Below are 19024 nucleotides of genomic sequence, written 5' to 3'. Positions count from 1 at the left end.
GAAACAACAAGAACTTGTAGTGGACGACCTTTGACCCATCAAGGATTATGTTGCAGCCATGACAGCCTGTTTCACTGCTGCAGGCTGAACTACTTCCAAAACTCTTTGTCCCTTTTAGCAATTTAGACCCCAAAATATGTTAAAAAATAATGTTTATAATGTTTAAAAGACCTGAATTACCCTTTAATCAACCAACTCATTTCAGCTCTACTTTGGTGCACAGTGAAGCAGGCAGACAGCCTGACAGGTGAATCTCCCTGTGGTAGTTTGTACATGAAAGTCACAGTGACTTCATATTGTGGACTATAGTGCATTTCAAACATATCTCGGGTTCGGCCGTCAGAGTTCATCCAGTGGAAACCCCACAGAGACTCTGCCTCCGACATTTACACAGATTCCACATTAATAGTGAACAGGAGTCTTTGTTGGGACGCTCCTCACAAAGACGCTCCCTATGAGTGACACACAACTCTCCATTTAACATCTCAGCCTCCTATTCAGCTCTGCCAGGATATCCTCGCAGCAGAGAAATGAACCCTCCCATCCAGCCCAGAATAAAGGAGCTAATGAGTCCAGACAACAGTTACATACACTCGGAGGAAGACAGCTGGAAGAGATGAGCGGTTTGTGTTTCTGTGGACTGTCGGGTAATGATCGGGGGTCTCTATCGCTGGAGTTATTCTGTCTCTGTCAGGAGGACTCTCTGGTGTAACCTGGAGTCTTTTTTATGGATGAGACACTGAAATGTGATGATGGTTTCATCCAGGTTTAGGAAATGTACAATATTTCTTCATTTCCTTTGTGGATTTTTGGCTTTTATCATGTCAAAGAGCAAAAAAAAAGGATGCTGTCTTCCCAAACGTTAAATCGTCTTAGTTTCTATTTGGTATCAACACATGTAGGTTTTTCTGGAGCAATAATTCAGATAAAGTCAGTTTAATCAAATGTTTAAGGGCTCTTAAAATCACTAAATCCTTTAGGGGACAAACAGCCCTCTTCCAGGGGATGAACATAAGGAGTATCTTACCTGCAGAACTCAAACTGGATCCACAGGGACAGTTTGGATTTCTAACATGTAAATGAAAAATTATTTCTTCTTCAAAATTGAACACATAGCAAACTGTACATGTTTGAAGAGGAGCAGGATGAAGTATAACGTTCTTAGTACTTTTAATGATAGCATACACAAGTGTTACGGACTGTTCCAGTTGTTTTTAAATGAACCAGCTATCACAGCCTGTTTCTTAAATGTTCCATAAATCCAGCCACAGACTGTGACCGTTTCTTTGGTTAAACTCAGTCATGTAGTCTCATGAGACACTCGTACAGTTGTCTCCTAATAAGTCGTTAATTGTTTAAATATATAATGCATATTAACATTTTAAACCATGAACTTATTGTGCTTTAGTGTAACTTACTTTGTCTTGTCTTTTATCTGGACCTCGAGTCTGTGTAAGTCATGTGTTAACAAGGGCTTCCTGTTTTCTGGTATCGTGTTATATTTTGTATCTTGTTTAGTTCCCTCTGATTTTAATGATGAGTTTGTGTTTGTGTCTCTTGTGCAGTTGTTGATGATTTTTATGTATCTTAAAGGTACATTCAGGGACAGGCACGGAAGTGTAGCGTCAGCTAAACGCGCTCTGGTGTGTGTTCGGTTTACAAGCTTTACTCTTTAAGTTACAGATAAACATTAAAAAGAATCGAGTAGGAAGTCACGACATTGACTCCTCTGACGTTTGTTGTTAAGCAGTAGACCTACAAAGCAGATATTTATTCTGACACTTACAGTAAAAGTACTTTTCTCTCAGAGACAATGTAAATGTTGAGTCACTAAAGGTGAACTGATCAGAAAATATCTGTTTTATTGATAAAAAGTCGAAGCGAAAAGAAGCCTGAGGACATAAAAACTGAAGGAAATCAACTACGACTCCCAAGATGCTTTTCAACAAGACGCATAATAAAAACGTTGTTACCTACGTGTTAAGGCTTAACACACTTTTGAGTAAAATAAAAACTAATATCTGACACTTAAATTAAGAGTTTGTGACTTTAGAAAGTTTTTAGAGAAACTAAAACAGCTCTGAAAAAGTGAAATAAGAAAACTTTGCGCTGACGACATCATGAAGCGGGACACTGTAAACCTGCTCTGTCTCTGACGCCCTCGTCTCTCTGCTCCCTCTCCAGGTGTGGTGTTCCACTACAGAGCGAACACCAGCCGCTACACTCTGGACTTTCATTCCGCTGTGAGGGCGTGTCACGACGCAGGCGCCCACATCGCCGAACCCGAACAGCTGACGGCTGCTTTCGAGGACGGCTTCGACCAGTGTGACGCAGGCTGGCTCGCCGACCAGTCAGTCAGGTGTGTGTCTCAAAATGAACATTTTCATACACAACATGTTTACTGTGTGATAATTCTCGTGCCTGTTTCTTCCTCTTTAATCACACACGTTCTTACTTCTACAAAATGCTTTAAACAAGTTCATTTTTGTTTGAGTCAGGTTCAAATATTTGACTTTCTATCATTTAAACTCTGTGCAACCTTCATTGTTTTTCAGATACCCAATCACAGTGCCCCGTCCCGGCTGCTCAGGTGACCTAGAGAAGAAACCAGGAGTGAGATCGTACGGCATCCGCGACCCCACCGAATATTACGACGTGTACTGCTACGTGGACAAACTACGAGGTAAATGAGTGCAAGCAACTTTAATAATTTAATCAGACATGCTCTCGATAAGGGGAAGCTTAATTTATGTAAAACTGTTAGTTGTAAGTGAGAGTGGTGCAAAAAGGACAGACTACTGCCCCCTGCTGGTATGGAGGGTTATGTCCCCCAAGCAGCCGCAGAACGTTCATGGTTGTTGGCTTTCGGCTGCAGTCTTTGTGGTGTGTTCAAGTCCAACTTCTTGGCCCAGAAAAAGGCAACATGACGCGACCCATCAGTTGGATTCGGTCGCTGCTCGTGCTTTGGTGTCTGTTTGGTTTGTCTGAGGCTTAAAACCACAAATAAAGCCGACTGATTGGCTTGTTCTTCAAAGCACTGGTGGCCCAGGCTTGTTTTTTGTGTTTTTATTGAACCTTTGTTTAAACAGGTTTGTCCAGTGAGGTCAGAGATGTCTTTTTCGAGGGAGAGCAGGCCAGGAAATGCAGCAACACACAGTTTTTACCATAAAAAATGAATTTAATACGACCTCAGCTTTAAATATTAACTTCCTGTGTCTCTCTCTCTCTGCTGTGTGAAGGCGAGGTCTTCTACCCCGACCTCAGCGATAAACTCACCTTCCAGCAGGCGTTGATGGAGTGTAAGAAGCACGACGCCGAGTTGGCCTCACCCGGTCAGCTGTACTCAGCCTGGAGGGCGGGGCTTAACAGCTGCATCTACGCCTGGCTGTCCGACGGCAGCGTCCGCTACCCCGTCACCGTCCCCAAGCCTCAGTGTGGAGGAGGCCTGCTGGGGGTCCGCACGCTCTACAAGTTCAAGAACCAGACCGGATACCCCGACCAGTCTGAGCAGCATGGAGTGTTCTGCTTTAAGGGTAAGACTTAAGCACCTGACTGTACTGTCTGACATCACTGAAGATTCAGCCGGAGGAGGTCACACTTCTCCTTCAGATATATTAGTTTGTACTCTGGCTGGTGTTGAGTGCATCCTGCTGTGGGTCATCTAAAGGTTTAAGCCTGTAGGGATGGATCCAATCGGTGTGGAGAATCAGAACAGCAGGCCTGACAGAGAGACTGACAGCTGATACTAAAACATTATTGTTTTTTAAACACAGGGACTGAGTCCTCAGCTGATTTTCTTTGTTCCTTTCTGAGCATTTAACCTTAAAGTGTCACAGGTCCTTTTCCACTGACAGGCTCAGATTGTTATTCTAAGGGTGTATTCACAGCCACCGAACTCCATTGACAAAAAGAGTTGCCGGTCTACTTCTGCCTTGATTGGTTAGTTTGTGTTATTGTGTGACTTCTGTGTTTTGAATGGTTAGTTCAAATCCAACACAATATTTTTGAAACACTTAACTACACAAGCAAACCAACCAATCGAGGAAGCAGGAGATCAGCAACTCCCGTGTCTGCGAGGTGGCTTGAAAGAGAGCAAGTGAGCAGAGAGCAGCTTCAGGCTGATTCTGGTTAAAGGATGTTACCTTTGAAAGATCAGTACACAAGCCACATAGAAAAGGTTTATTTTTATTAACTATATGAAACTGCTCCCTCTAAGATCAGTATCTGTGTCGGGCTGTGTCCAAAAGTCCCTCCAACGATGAAATCTACCGTTATTTTTTACATTCGATAGCACCAAAAGGTACCGAAGTTTTAAAACAGCAGCAGATCTACAGTCAGATTTTCAACCCAAAGCTGCCGCCAGCAAAAGAGGGAGAGCAGCTGTGGTCAAGCGACATAGACAGGAAGTGAAGAGAGCAAGCGCCAACAGAGAAATAAGACATTATGTTCTGGTTGTTTCACAGCAGTTAAACAACAAACTAACACGCCTACACCTCCGTACGACCCCGCAGGAAGGGACAGGGTTTAGTTTTTACTGTGTGTCTGTCTGCTCCGCCCTCCGTCACACCTGCAGCTCTGACAGCAACGACACAGCCGACTGTTCTCACAGAACGACACATGGAGACGTTTTGTGATGGACGTCCAGAAACGCCCCAAACAGCAGAATAATAATAAGAAACACAGCTGAAGGGCAGATCCTCTGCAGACGCAGACAGCAGAGATGATTAAGAGGGAATATTTAATATGGAGAATCCTGCTCATGAAGCCTTTCAGTACCATTAACAGTGTCTGTGATCTGGTGTGTGTTTAGTGACTTGGCACCTGCACTGTGCACTGCAAGGTTGGAATTTAAAAACAGGAAAATTACCTCATTTTTTGTTTCTAGGACTTATATATTTTTGTTGCCATGGTAACGAAACCGGTATCGAGTATTGTTTTCTTTTTACTAGTATCGTATCAAAGTTTGAAATTCTGTTATCGTGACAACCCTCCAGAGATCACCACTGAATGATGAGGACAACTGACCCTTCGCTAAGCCCCTCCCTTTAACAGCCAATGTCCAATCGCGGGGTGTCATATTTTTAGCTTTTACTTAGCCACGATCTGCGAGCGATATCCTGATGCGCTTTAAACTAATTGAAAAAGGGAGTCTTGTTCGCACTGGGCTGAAACATATTAGATAATAAAAGTTATAGCGAGTCATAACTAAACATTAGCTTCAAATAAAACAATATATATTGACTTACCCTGCTGTATGAGAACATGTTGATCCTGTCTATGATTGTCCTTAACATGAATTGTCGAGACGTGGGGTGCCTGACGCTTGCTTTGGGACCGGTGAGCGTTTGCCTCGATGTTCATGTCCTCTTCATCCTCAACGCTCTGACACATTATATTCTGGATGTAGCTTTCAGATGTGTGTTGTCGTCCTTTCTGTCGACTTCTCTCTGATATTTGGGAACTATTATTCCAGAAATTTGCGATTAATTCCGTCATAACATCTCTCACTGCAGAAGCTTGACAGGCATAGCAACAGTAACCAAGGGGGGCGGGACTTAGCAAAGGGTCAGTTGAGAGATAGGTAACAGAACTTTCTTCAAACTTGAGTCAGGATGAAATTGTACCAATTTAAGGAGACTTCCTTGAAGAACAGAAAGAAAACTATGAACGATGAATCTTAAGATGAGTTATTTATCGAGGTGAGCATGCACAGGTTTCCTCCCGTCCTTTCTCATCATCTGCACGAATTTAGGTCAGCGCTGAATCTTTGTGAAAGCCCCCAGCTGACCCTCCTCCTAATGTCCAAACTCTGACACATTTGTCTCACGAACGTTACTTACGTTTACATAACTACTGAAGTGTCCTGCAGCACAAACAAGCCGCAAACTGCAGAGAACAAACCCAAACAGGAGAAGAGTAAAGTCCCCCTGCCCTGTTTATGGTGGGGCACGCACTTTTATGAGGGGAAAACCCAACTCATGCACTCTAACACAGATACAGCAGAAAGGGGACAGGTCCCTAATGCTTCACAGCTGGACCCTGCCCAAACACAGACAGACAGACAGAGGGAGGAGGAGGTGGAAAAGAACAGGAGTACAGCGCTAGCTCTCCTAACATCCTCATTAAACAGAGAGCCTGAGAGAGGTGAGCAGCACAGGAACCAATTACACTCTCAAGTATGATTCTTTACAGATGATATAATTGCAAACAGTCACATGTTTGGCAGCGCAGAGGTACTTTCAGAACCTGAAAGCTGTGCAATGTGTTCTGCTGGGTACGCAGCAGAGAGGTAACGTACAGTGAAGTGACAGTGTGAGGACAGACCCCAGACCAGCCAGATGACTGTAAGCCAGCCAAACACATGACATCATATCTGGGCGGGGCCGAATAATGCGGCCAGGGTCTTCATGGTGTGAAAGACCGGAGCAGACCGCAGCTGATCGACAGAGTCTGCAGGCAGTAAACACCTTTATGAGCAGTAGTGGAAAAAGTACTCAGATGTTTGCTGTCGTTAAAGTATGAATAAAAACAGTCTAAAGATACTCCAACCAATCGAGGCAGCGGGAGTTTCAGTTCTTGTTGTTTCCACTGACAGGCTCAGGTTGTTATTCTAAGTGTGTGACAACATGACAGAAAGGATCCCTACAGAGATAGACCTTTTTGTGACGGAGGAAGATGATTGTTTTAACCACACACAGACGTTACATCGCTCTCTGCACACACACCAGACTCCATTGAGAAAAACAGTGATTTTGTTTTGCAGAATATGGGAGTTGCTGGTCTATCACTGCTTTAATCGGTTAGTTTTTTTGTGTAAATGTGTTAACAACATAAAAAAGGTTTGAGATCAAGGCAGCGGTAGAACAGCAACCCCCGCGCTATGCCAAGTAAAATCAGTGTTTTTCTGAATGGAGTCTGGTGTGTGTGCAGAGAGCGATGTAACGTCTGTGTGTGGTTAAAACAATCATCTTCCTCTGTAACAAAAAGGTCTATCTCTGTAGGGATCCTTTCTGTCATGTTGTCACACACTTAGAATAACAACCTGAGCCTGTCAGTGGAAACAACAAGAACTTTTAGGGGACGTAAGATGTCAATAAACTGTTACAGAGGTAAAAACGAGATGATGAAACTGAAAAGGCAACAGTCAAAGCTCAAACAAGTCTAGCTGTAAGATAAATGTATCTGCTTGAGAGTGTAGGATGAAAAATGGAAAATTAAGAGGGAGAGAGAGAAAAGGGGGAACTCCACCAACTCTCCCACCCCTCCCACCCATACGTCTGTCCATAGGTGCCCCAGCCTGTCAGGCAGCAGGGAGGGACGGCGGAGAGTCAGTTGCACAGCGTTTATTAAAGCATTATGTCAGTGACGTTCAAAGCCCAGGACTACATGAAGTCAGCACTTAGACCTGCACAAAGCAGACTATTGTGTGAGTGTTTGGCATCTTATTTCCTGTCTGTTCTCATGTGGTATGTGTTCCATCATAATGAGATATAAATCTCTGCTAGCATCACAGGCTAATTTAAAGAGGGCTTTACAACAAAAGCCTTAGCTCTGTTCAGGACTGTGAATAAAGTGTGTTTAGAGAAGAGAGATGGAAGCTCACCGTGTAAGCGACTGCAGAAAATAGCAACAGAAAAGGTTAGCTTGTTAGCTCTCGTCTTTTCTGGCCCCATTCAGGTTTTCATTGTGACTCCTCTGTTTCAGCCGTCTCCGGGCCTGTTTCATTTCTCACAGGTGACTTCATGGTTCAAGAATAAGAGCTGCTACATTTCCTTTTAAAGCCACATCTGTCTGACAGCTGTGTGATTAGCACTTTCCACATAGTGCAGTTTTCTTTTCTTACTGAGTCACAAAATACTGAATCATTCTGTAAACATTCTGTGGTATAACTGACGCTGGCTCGACCGACCTGTTTTAAAGGAGGTGCATGTTTTAGCCCACTTATGATACAATTATAAAACTTGACTTGGCTTGGGTACATTGTTTAGCGCAACACTAGATTAAAGGTTGATTTTCAGCCATTTTCAGCAGCCGTTATTGTTTCATATTGAAGTTACACAATGTAGTTTTTGGCAAAAACCATTTCAGCTCTTTGTGGTGGCATTCGTCGCTGCTGCATAAGACTGCATGCAAACCCAAAGCTCTGTTCCAGAACCAACCTGTAACCCCCAGTTTCAGTAAATCAGGACCAAAGAGTCGAGGGTGGTTGAGCAACTTTGTAAAAAAGGCATGAGTGAAGATGTTGAATGTGTCCAACTAAAAATACAGAAACCGAAAACCTCTGCCGTTCTTGTGCAACTAGCTCGCCAGCTGTAGCTTGTGGAAGATCAGCTCATGAGCAATGACAACTAGAATGTGCACAGGTAGACAGGCAGGTAAGACATTCCATTCTGTTCAAAAGAAACGATCGGATTGGGTTTATTGATTTCTGTCATCAGATGCTTCCTAATAAATTGACTCCTGGACATTTAATGTAAGTCCTAAACCAAACCTGTGAATAAAGGCGCTCGCTTAATTACCTGTAGGATATAACACTGACCATGTTGACATTTACCCTAACGCCCTTGAGCCTGAGGTCGCTGTGGGAAAGAATCTCGTCAAAGTGTGTTGTTTAAACTTAGTTCTCTGTTCTTAAATCACCTTTGAGACTCATTTGGGTTCATGGTTCCCTTTTGTGATGATTGTTTTGGGGCATTTGGGCATTAGTGGTCATGTGATCCTGCAAAACTGTCTGAACCGAAGATGGTCAGAAGCAGTGCGTAGGATCAGGGCTAGCTGACAGCCAGTGTTGTTTCTTTGGTTTTTACATCCCCTCTGCTCCTCTCTTCCAGCTGCACCTCCAGAGCCGACCACCAGGAATCCACCGATGACCTCAACTAAGCTCAAACCCGACAGCCCCACACACGCTCCCAGTAAAGCAGTCCCCGGATCAGCCTTAGATCCCGAAAGAGCAGAAATTCAAACAAGAAGACCGGCTCATGTCGCATTCTCACCCACAGAGAGACCACACACTGCCTCACCGGACCAACACGCAGCCCCCCACACAGAGTCAGACCACACCACAGGCTTTGTGACCCCCACCCCCGAGTTTGTCGACTACGATGTCAAGGATTTTGACTCACATAGGGTTGAGTCCAAACCACTTAGAGGAGACATTTTGCCCCCCATTCAGATCCCTCCTTTACCCACCACCCGCTCACAGCCCCCACAGCTCGACATCTCCAAAGGGGGAGAGGGGGGAAGCCAGGCAGGGTCAGGCCGAGGTGAGAGCAGCGGGGAGCAAGGCAGCAGCGATGACGGCGCTAGTGGGGCTGAGGTGGGAGCAATGGTGACCCCGATACCGTCAGATCTTCCAGGGATCACCTCTGCACCAGGGCTGGGGGTCGACACCACATCGAGACCCTCATGGCTTCAAGAGGTCACACCGGAGACGGGGACCGGCGAGGAGGGCCGACATCCTGCCTTAGTTTTTAAAGAGGACGTCACTCTTGGAACTGCCTCCACGTTCGACATCGACCAACTGGCTGTTCCTTTAGACGGGGACTCATCAGGCAAACCAGTCCATGTAATAGTCGTCAACGTGCACGACCAGAATCAATCAGGTGAGTTACAGGATTCTGCTGTATTCCCTTTTTCGGTCATTTCTCCCAATGACAATGAAATTTAAGTCCAGGAAAATTCACTAAAATACCACCAGAGCAAGTGTTGACACAAGCAACACGTTGCTGAGCCTGTCGGTTGATGAACAGACCAATCTGATGTTTCTGGCTCGCTCGTTCATCTCACATCCTGCTGAATCAGTTTAACGGTTTAACAACATTACAGAAAGGATTCCAACTGATAAATCCCTTTCTTTGAAGTAAGATCCTGCCATTATAACGCCTTCTTCAAAGCCACCAGACTCCATTGACAAAAACAGTAATTTAACTACTACAGAACTTGGGAGTTTCCGGCTGTACCGCTGCCTCGAAGTGTTTGTTTTCTGTATCATTGGGTGTAATACAATCATTGTGTTGGATTCAAACTAACCATTTAAAACACCAAAGTCACAAAATATTACAAACAAACTAACCAATTCAGGAAATGCACATATTGCAAATCCCCTGTTCTGCAAGGTGAAATTACCGTTTTTGTTAATGGAGTCTGGTGTGTTTGCAGAGAGCGATGTAACGTCTGTGTGTGGTTAAAACAATCATCTTCCTCTGTAACAAAAAGGTCTATCTCTGTAGGGATCCTTTCTGTCATGTTGTCACACACTTAGAAGAACAACCTGAGCCTGTCAGTGGAAACAACAAGAACTTTTAGTGGATGAACATTGATCTGGTACAAGGATTACACTGCTGCTTTCTGAAGAAATCTACTGGAGTAATTCCGAAAGGTTTTCTACATATTAGTCAATTAAATCCCATTTAAAAACAAACTCACATTTCCACTTCAGTTTTCTGTCATTTACTTCCCCTTTCACATCTCATAAGCCCTTTGAGCTGTGGGACCCGGCAGTCTCACATTTCCCACATAGCAGTTCGATCTCTCAGCAAGAACGTTTTTCTCTCATTGACCTCATGTTTGTACAGTGCTGGTTGTTGTCTCCATAGGAAGACAGATAAGAGTTTTGGTACTTTGTGAATATTTGCAGACAGACATCACACACACACACACACAAACACACACACGGAAAAGTTATGAAATCAGTCGTATCTGCTCGGCCAATTTCGCAGCTAAACATATTGTAAACACATCACGGTGAGTCCGCTGGGAGAGCAGCAGAGACATATGAAGACTGTAACATATCAGAGTAAGCTTTCTTTCTGTTTCTCACACTGTCAAAGACTCTCTGTTGGTCTGATTGATTGGCCGCTGTTCTCTTGAGCAAGCGGTTCTAAATAGCTGGGTTCAACTTTCAGCTCTCATTATCTGTAGAAGGAGCCAACAACAAACCACAGATATTTAACCTTACAGTTATTTTCTCTCAGGAGCTTCCTGAGTTACACTAACCAAAAACTTCTCCCAACATAACTTCACTCCCACATGAGTCTGTATTTGGTGTACATGAAGAGATCAGCGTGCACAGGCCCAGGGGCCCGATGGCTCCAGGGTGCCTGAGTGTTGTTGGAAAGTCCAAGAGTTCAGTCAGAAGGACTTCAGGGAAGTTTTTTTGCTCCTTATCTTTGAAAAGCTGCATTCCGATATCAGTACTTAATACTGTTTTGTAAGCCAGAAAAAGATTAAAAGTAGGGCTTTCCCCTTATCAGTCCATACTTCGAATTTCCAGTCTGGAAGACTCTGAGTCGACCCGCATTTTATCAGCTGAATCTCTGAGTTTAGCTGTGTCATTGTTGGCAGAGAAATGCAGGAGCGACAAACTTTGGTGTTAATTGTTCAAAGGATTTTAAAAGGACATTATCCACAGAGATCTCCTCAACAACAACCGTTAAAAATCAGTGTTTTTCAAAAGCCCGGGTAGCTAACTTTAACTCGGCTCGATTGTCTTAAGAAAGCAGTCAGCTAGAAATGTGTTAATGTCTTGATATCTGGCCATGAGCTACGTTTGTTTTTGTTGATCGATTCTTTCGTCAATAAGATTGGCACCACAAAAATACTTGTACCATTTGTATTGAATCAAAGAGTAGACCTGTGTTTGTTAACAAAGTTCCATTATCACATCTTAATGCATGTCCTCGTAGCATACCGTATCGTACCTGTATCCATATCTTATCCGTATCTGTATCTGTATCTGTATCGTATCGTGTAGATCGTATCTGTATTAGTATCGGCATCTGCAATTCTGGCCCTGTATTACTGGGTTTTGGATTATAAAGTACCATCATCACTTCTAAATGCATGTTCTAGTATCATATCGTATCCGTATCGTATCGCATCATATCGTATCGTATCGTATCAGCTCTGGCCCTGTTATACTTGGTTTTGGATTATAAGTTTATTCATGTCACAGACCTCTACTAGTCAGTTGCCTGTTACCTTGCTGGATGAAGGGACAGATATGAGAGGGTTATTGATGTTGTTGTGAAAATGTCTTCAAATATTCCTTTTTCAAGATTGTTGTAACAACTTATTTGTTTTTGACAATTTGCTGCTCTGTTGCCCGGCACATGTCTGAGAAAAGAGGAGAAAACATTAAAACAAAAGACTGAATCCATGAAAAAACAACTTCCTTCCTCCCGCTCTGAATAAGATAAATGGTGATCATAAAGCACCCGGGACGCCGCATGCCTTGGTGTCCCATGAGCCCCAAAATCACTGGATGTGAGTTGGGGGTTTGGTGCAGGGGCCAGTCACTCAAATTACAGCCCTCCTGTGTTTGTTAGCCCCCAGCCGAGCGGTGCCATCTCTCAGCAGCTTTGTTTATTATTGAAATGTTGGAGGCGGATTCAGTTGCAGGTAATACATCATCACATGAAGCTGGCACTCACGTGTGAGGCCCAGCGACTCAGTGTTTCCACGTCCTGAGGAAATTAGGAAAATCTGGGCATCGAGTGTTTTAATAGAAACTGTTCCTGTGTCGGTTCTGAGTCACACAGAGGCTTTTTGACTTTGGGCGACATGTGTCGACTAACACTGGTTAACTAGTTAAATCGGTCCAGTTCAAAGAGAAGCTCCTGGTGTGTGTGTGTGTGTGTGTGTGTGTGTGTGTGTGTTTCTGTTCTTCATCGCACACAATAACTAAACTCAGGTCTGTGTTTGCGTCACGTTGCACGTTTTGCAGTTCCAGTTCCCACGATATAGCTTCCATGTGTACCATAAAGTCTTGATGAAGAGACACAGGCGTGCATTGTTTGGGAGCAGCCCCCCCGGCATCGACTGACCTTCACCGTAAACCGACTGTTAACATCAAGATCTGCAGCGAGGCCTTGTTTTAATAAACATCAGACACGAGCTGCTCGAGATCCTGCACAACAACTGAGGCACCGAGCAAGGAACGTTTTTTGCAATGGGTTTCAAATCTCAATACTCAATACTGTGTCTCTGACCTGTAGACTCGTGGTTCACCGAACAGAACAGGGTCCTCAAGCTCCCTGCAGATGTAGTTACACTATTCCTTATCTAAGTAAAACCTGACATAGTGCATGGCTCATTTAATTATAGTTTTGTATATTTTGTTTAATAAAATATTTAAAAAGCAAAGCTACTTTCAGATGGGGGACCTGGTGCGGTCATGCTAATCAAAGTGTTCAGTCTATCCTTTATCATCTGATTATTTTAAGGACACTAAGGATCCACAGATGACTCACTGGTGACTTCGTGAAATGTCTTGTTTTGTCCAAAACCCAAAGATAGCTGCAGATTAAGTTGGTATTTATCGACTGACTGCTTTAGAGAGTTTGACTTCTGTCGTTAATTGAAAAGCAAAACATGATTACTGCTCAAAGTAAGGTTCACAAAAAGGTACGAGTGACTGAACGTCTGTATTTGTTTCAATTCTTTCCTGAACTGTCAGTAGTGGACCACATCCTGGACTTCTTGAACAAACCTGGAAACGCCATCGACGGCTCCACCTTCTCTCAAATCAACGACCTGTTACCACAGATCACCAGTGAAGCCGTTCTGGGCAGCGGAGACATCGATGCTCTCGAGCCTTCTCCCATCACTTTGCCTCCAGCTGTCAGCTTTGTCAACGGGAAACACGAGGTACCGTCCTTACAGTGACGTGTTGAATTAACAGATTGTTGTGCTTAAAATGATAATGTTGTTCTGTCCAAATTAATACACTTTATTTACTCATCTACCATCTTTGATCCATTCAGGTGACTTTTGCGCCACAGCTACCAGAGGAAGCCAGAGGAGATCAGTTTGAGACGGCCACTCCAGTCCTGTCCAATGAGGTGGGAGAAGGAGACGAAGATACCGGGGAGGAGCATGTGACTCCCTTTGACTACGGGACCATAGATATCCACCCAGAGGAGATACCTACAGAGGAAACCGGTGATGGTGCCACTCCTCCGACAGAAATATACCCAGATGAAGTAACAGACTCCGCCACTGATGTCTTTCCTGACTCTGACTTCGAGGGATTGAAAACTGAAGAACCAGGGGATCAGACAGGATCAAAAACCACCACCATGACCCCCTACATGCCCCATGTCTCATCACCAGCGCAAGGCCAAGTCACTTCAGGCCAAGTCACTTCAGGCCAAGTCACTTCAGGCCAAGTCACTTCAGGCCAAGTCACTCCAGTTGTCTCCCAGCCTGTGACTGATGGGGTCTCCACCTACGAGGACTCTGAAGGCTCTTCAAGTTGTGAAACTGTTGAAGAGGCAGGTGGGGCGGAGGAGGGCTCCACAGCCGACGCTGTACCAACCCAAGCTGCAGGGATCCATTCTGTTGTCATAACCGATGAGACAGAAATTGGAGAGACAGAGCCTCCTACACTTAGCCCAGACACAAAGTCACAGGAAACCACCATACAACCCCAAACGGAAGACTTGGAAGGGTCTGCCTCTGGAGGAGAAGACGAGGGTTCAGGACAAGAACCAGCAGAGACAGGCTCAGGTGAAGAGCAGCTGTCCGGAGAGGGGGAGGTTTCTGGGGAACAGGGTGGTCTGGTTGACCTTCCAACAGGGGTCTCTTCTACTGCGACTGTTTTCCCAGATGTGGCAGCTGTGACTTTTGGAGACCACACCACAACCACACCCGCCACAGACACAGAGGTCACGACCTCAGAACCCAGAACACCAAAATCCACCACACTCTTCTCTCTTGCTGCCACAGATGATAAGAAACACCCAGCGGTCACCACAGAGCCTGCACCCACAACGTCTGAATACCAAACCCAACGCACCACCGAGTCTTACAGAGTCCACACCGAGCAGTCAACCACAAGAACCACGCCGTTATACACTTTCGACCACAGCTCCCGCTCTGTCCCCGAGTGGGCCCTGGTCCCAGACCCTGCTGCCACCCATCTATCTGAGGATGAATTCGTAGACTATGACGGAAACAGAGACTCTTCTATGGTGCAGTCGCGGCCTCAGATACCACAGATGACCCTGACCACAGAGCAACTGGAAAGCGGCACTGAAGCAGCTCCTTCTCTGGAGGCCAGCACTGTGGATGTCAGAGGTACATGAACTTCATTGTTTGTGGTTTGTCTCAGAGCTACTTCAGTGGTGTAAACATCACAGCAGCTTATTTTTCTGGTTTACCGCTGCTGCTCCGCCTGGCTGAAACCGTGCCAATAAGTGAAAGCACCAGCTGCCTTCTGTGGACCTTTGTCTAAACTATGCCTATCAAGCTTTGGTGTATGTTCCCAGGGTCCTACGTTCACCTACATTCTAACAGATTGGTTAGAGCTGATATTGAAATGGAGCTTGAGTCTTGCCTGCGAGTTTCATCGCATGTTTTTCAAAGATAGTAACATCAGTAAGCTATAAGGGCGAGATGGGGTATATATAAATAAACACGAAACATAAATTGAACATTTGATGGTGGGAAACAGAGAAACTTAGTAACATAGATGCGCTCCTTTCAAATCTAGCACGGTAGAGACACTCTTTACAAATCTAATGTTCAAACATTTAGCATAAAAATGAGATATTATTGTAAGGTGATAGGTCTTTAATTTCAGCGTCTGCTAACTTTTTTCCTTTGCTAACCTTTGCTTGCCTGGGCTGCTAGCTAGCTAACCAAATAACGCTAACCTTATGAGTCGGTCTTTTTTGGCATTTTGAAAGTATCATGGATATATGGATATGCTTGGTAGCTACATGCATGATGTGCTATTGGACTGATGCTAATGCTAACAATTCTTTGGCACCATCTATACCAGCTGATGATCCATGTTGAAGATATCTAGATTAAGGGGGCAGCATTGCTAACGTGTAGCAGAGCGTAACCCAATTTGAAAAACATATTTAAGTAGCACAAAGGTTAGATTTTTACTGTATTGTTATTTTACACAATTTAACGAGAGAAAGATTCTGGAGGCGGACAAACCACCTTCGACTGAGTCTGCTCAACGGAAAGCTAGCTCGTTCGGCTGGAGAACCTGGACTTTGTACTTCCCCAAACAAACTATAGAGTAGAGCAGAACCAAGCTGCTAACTTTTGCCCAAACTCTAACATTGTAGCATGCTGGACAAGTTACCACACAATGGATGTTTTGGTCCTGAACTGTGTAACCTTTAACCCCTCAAAATGTTGAGGTTAGCTATGTTTCTTGTCTTTTGAAGCAACTGTTGTGTTTTGGCGTTGTAGGGCAGAAAGATAAATTGAATTCAGGGCAGGTGACTTAAAATTCATTACAGCACTGTTAATGATGCAATATGTTAATTTGAATTATGTCATTTCCATAGATCTCCTGCCGTGTTTAACCAGCGTGTGTCAGAACGGAGGCGCCTGCTACAAAAAAGGAGCACAAAATATCTGCGTGTGCGCACCTGGATACACCGGGCAGCACTGTGAAACAGGTACACACACACACATTAAAATACACACAAGCATAGAGTCCTCTATTTTAACTAACCCTACTGACCCCATACTGACAGATGAATGATGCTGGATAATATAGGCTTGTGTTGTGCGTCTGCAGATGTCGATGAGTGCCAGAGTAACCCGTGCCTGAATGGAGCCACCTGTCTGGATGGAGGCAACTCCTTCACCTGTCTCTGCCTGCCCAGCTATGCAGGAGAGCGCTGCGAACAAGGTCAGCGTCTGAGTGATGACAAAGTGCTACTGTCACGCAGAAAATGTACGAAGTCAAGGTTTTTCTGCAGACTTCAGCAGACAAATAATTAAAGGACAACTTGGGTCTTATTTTGAAGTGTTGGCCATCATTCTTATCAGCTGTCATAATATTTACTCACTGAGGTAATAGGAGGTTTGTTTACAACCTGTCTCATCATCTGTAAGGCTACATTTCTGTCATGTTATTACTGACGTGAATGATAGCCAAAGCTACCCATGTTAAAGGGGAAATACAGTCATTTTAAACTTTGGTGGCCTTAATGACTAACAGGTACAGAAAAGTTTTGGAATGCTCCAGTAGATGGTTTCAGCCGGAAGCCTTCAAACAGGCTGTAATGACTGCAATGTAATCCTTGGGGGCAAATGTGCACCATCAAAGAACATCCAATAAAAGTCCTTGTTTTTGCCACTGACGGGTTGAAATTGTTACTGAGTGTTTGACGACATCACAGACAGGATCCCTGCAGAGAAAGCTTTTTATTATTGAGTAAGATGCTTTTTTTAAACCAGAAACAGCTGTTAAATCATTCTCTTCAAAGCCACAAGACTCCATTGGCAAAATCAGTAATTTTACCTCACAGAAAGCAGGAGTTACTGGTCTACTACTCCCTCTGTTGGTGTGTTTTTTTGTGTTAATGGTTGTCACACAAATATAGTGAACTAACCATTTAAAACAACAAAGTCACACTATAACACAAACTAACTAACCGACGGCGGCAGCGGTAGATTAGCAACTCCTCCTGTGTTCGGTAAAATTAGTGATTTTGTCAATGGAGACTGGTGGATCTTACCTTCGCAAAAAGATACACCTCCGTGGGGTTTCCTGTGATGCTGAATGGCAATCTGGATCAAGTAGAAACAAGTGCTTTAAGTGATCGCATGTTGTTGCACCGTTCGTGTCAGAGTCTACGTGACACGAACGGTGCAAGGCGGTTTGAAGCTTCAACAAATGTAGCATCCACCCGTGCACACACTGACACACAGGTGGATATCGCGTGTAGCCTCTTCTGCTCAGCTGTCCTCCAGCTCTGGGCGTTGGCTCTTCAGCAGAGATTAGTTCCAGCTTCTCCTCCAATATTTCTGCCATTACTCAGCAGCTAATCGAGGTTCAGGACTACAAGCAGACTCCAGGGATTAATATTTTCCATGAAGATTAACCAGCTCTCAGAGAGTTGTAAGATGTCTCTTCCAGTGTTCTTTACAACAAAAGTAAAATGTCATTTGGTTTAAAGACTACATTGATACGGTCACATTCTTTGTTTGGGGTTTGGTTGTTATTGTAAGTCCTAACACTGACCTTACAGCTGATTAAACAGAGAATGCATCAGTTCTCTTTCTTTAACTCACAGATTTAATAACTTTTATTGCTGCCTACAATAAATTCTTGACCTTAATTCAGATTATTAAAGGGTTAAGGCAACCAATAATATATCAAACAGAGAAGCAAACGTCATACTTTTTATGCACTTGCACACATAATCAACACATTTATGTATCTATATCGCAAAAATACCCGTCACAACTTAATTAATTTAATATTTTACTTATTATCAATTTAAGTATTAATGCAGATGCATTAACATAAACAGGATTTTATTTTGTAGCTTGCTGAGGTGGAGTTGATTCCAGCTATTAAACATACTGTTGAATAACTGTGGATTTACTTTGTAATAATGGTTTTTAACGTTGTTAGCTATCTCTGTCATCAATAGTACAACATTTACTAGATGCAGGATTTTATCTTTAGTAACATAGATATCCTGAGATGTCCTTTTGAATCTAGCACGGCAGAGACACTGTTTACAATGGTATAATATCTTGCTAAAAATTCATTAGTATTGTACAGTAATAGATCTTCAATTATAGAAAGTAAACAAAAGCGTCTTCTAACTTATTTCCTTTGCTGCTAGCTAGCTAACCAATTAATGCTAACCTAATGAGTGGGTTGAAAACTGTCTTCATCTTTGACCAGAGATGTGGACTTGAGACTTGGTGACTTGGACTCGAGTCACTGTTTTGATGACTTGCAACTTGGACTGGAGGCATGATGACTTGTTAAATATAAAATGATAAATTTCAATGCTGTCAAGTTTCTGTCTAACTATCAAGTATGTACGCAGCGCAAACTGGGAATCATGATTGGACGACTCAAAAAGCTCCCTCTATGTGACTGTCATGATCGGGCTGCTAACACCTTGTCTTTCCTCTTTATAAAGACTGGATACTACAGGAAAGAGTGCTGCATCTTGGGTGGAAAAAAAGTGACTTGACTTGACATAACCTGTGACTTGACTTGACTTGCCCAAGAAAAAATGACTCGAGA

At 43.7% G+C, this 19024-nt stretch overlaps 1 protein-coding gene across 1 annotated transcript in view; it reads left to right on the top strand.

The window, feature by feature from the left end:
* Positions 1-19024, top strand: part of vcanb (versican b) — a 28941-nt gene that overhangs the window by 1917 nt on the left and 8000 nt on the right. Inside the window, exons 2-9 of the mRNA XM_069673892.1 lie at positions 2185-2359; positions 2556-2683; positions 3240-3533; positions 8832-9602; positions 13457-13647; positions 13764-15078; positions 16311-16424; positions 16547-16660. Of these exons, the coding sequence (XP_069529993.1) occupies positions 2185-2359; positions 2556-2683; positions 3240-3533; positions 8832-9602; positions 13457-13647; positions 13764-15078; positions 16311-16424; positions 16547-16660 (3102 nt within the window). The remainder of the gene's footprint in view (positions 1-2184; positions 2360-2555; positions 2684-3239; positions 3534-8831; positions 9603-13456; positions 13648-13763; positions 15079-16310; positions 16425-16546; positions 16661-19024) is intronic.

This window comes from Semicossyphus pulcher, unplaced genomic scaffold, assembly GCF_022749685.1.
Source record: "Semicossyphus pulcher isolate SPU_LCO1_2020_fin unplaced genomic scaffold, fSemPul1.0.p SCAF_22, whole genome shotgun sequence".
Classification (NCBI taxonomy): Eukaryota; Metazoa; Chordata; class Actinopteri; order Labriformes; family Labridae; genus Semicossyphus; species Semicossyphus pulcher.
The sequence above is the reverse complement of the archived record's forward strand: the minus strand, read 5'-3'. Positions and strand labels throughout refer to the sequence as shown.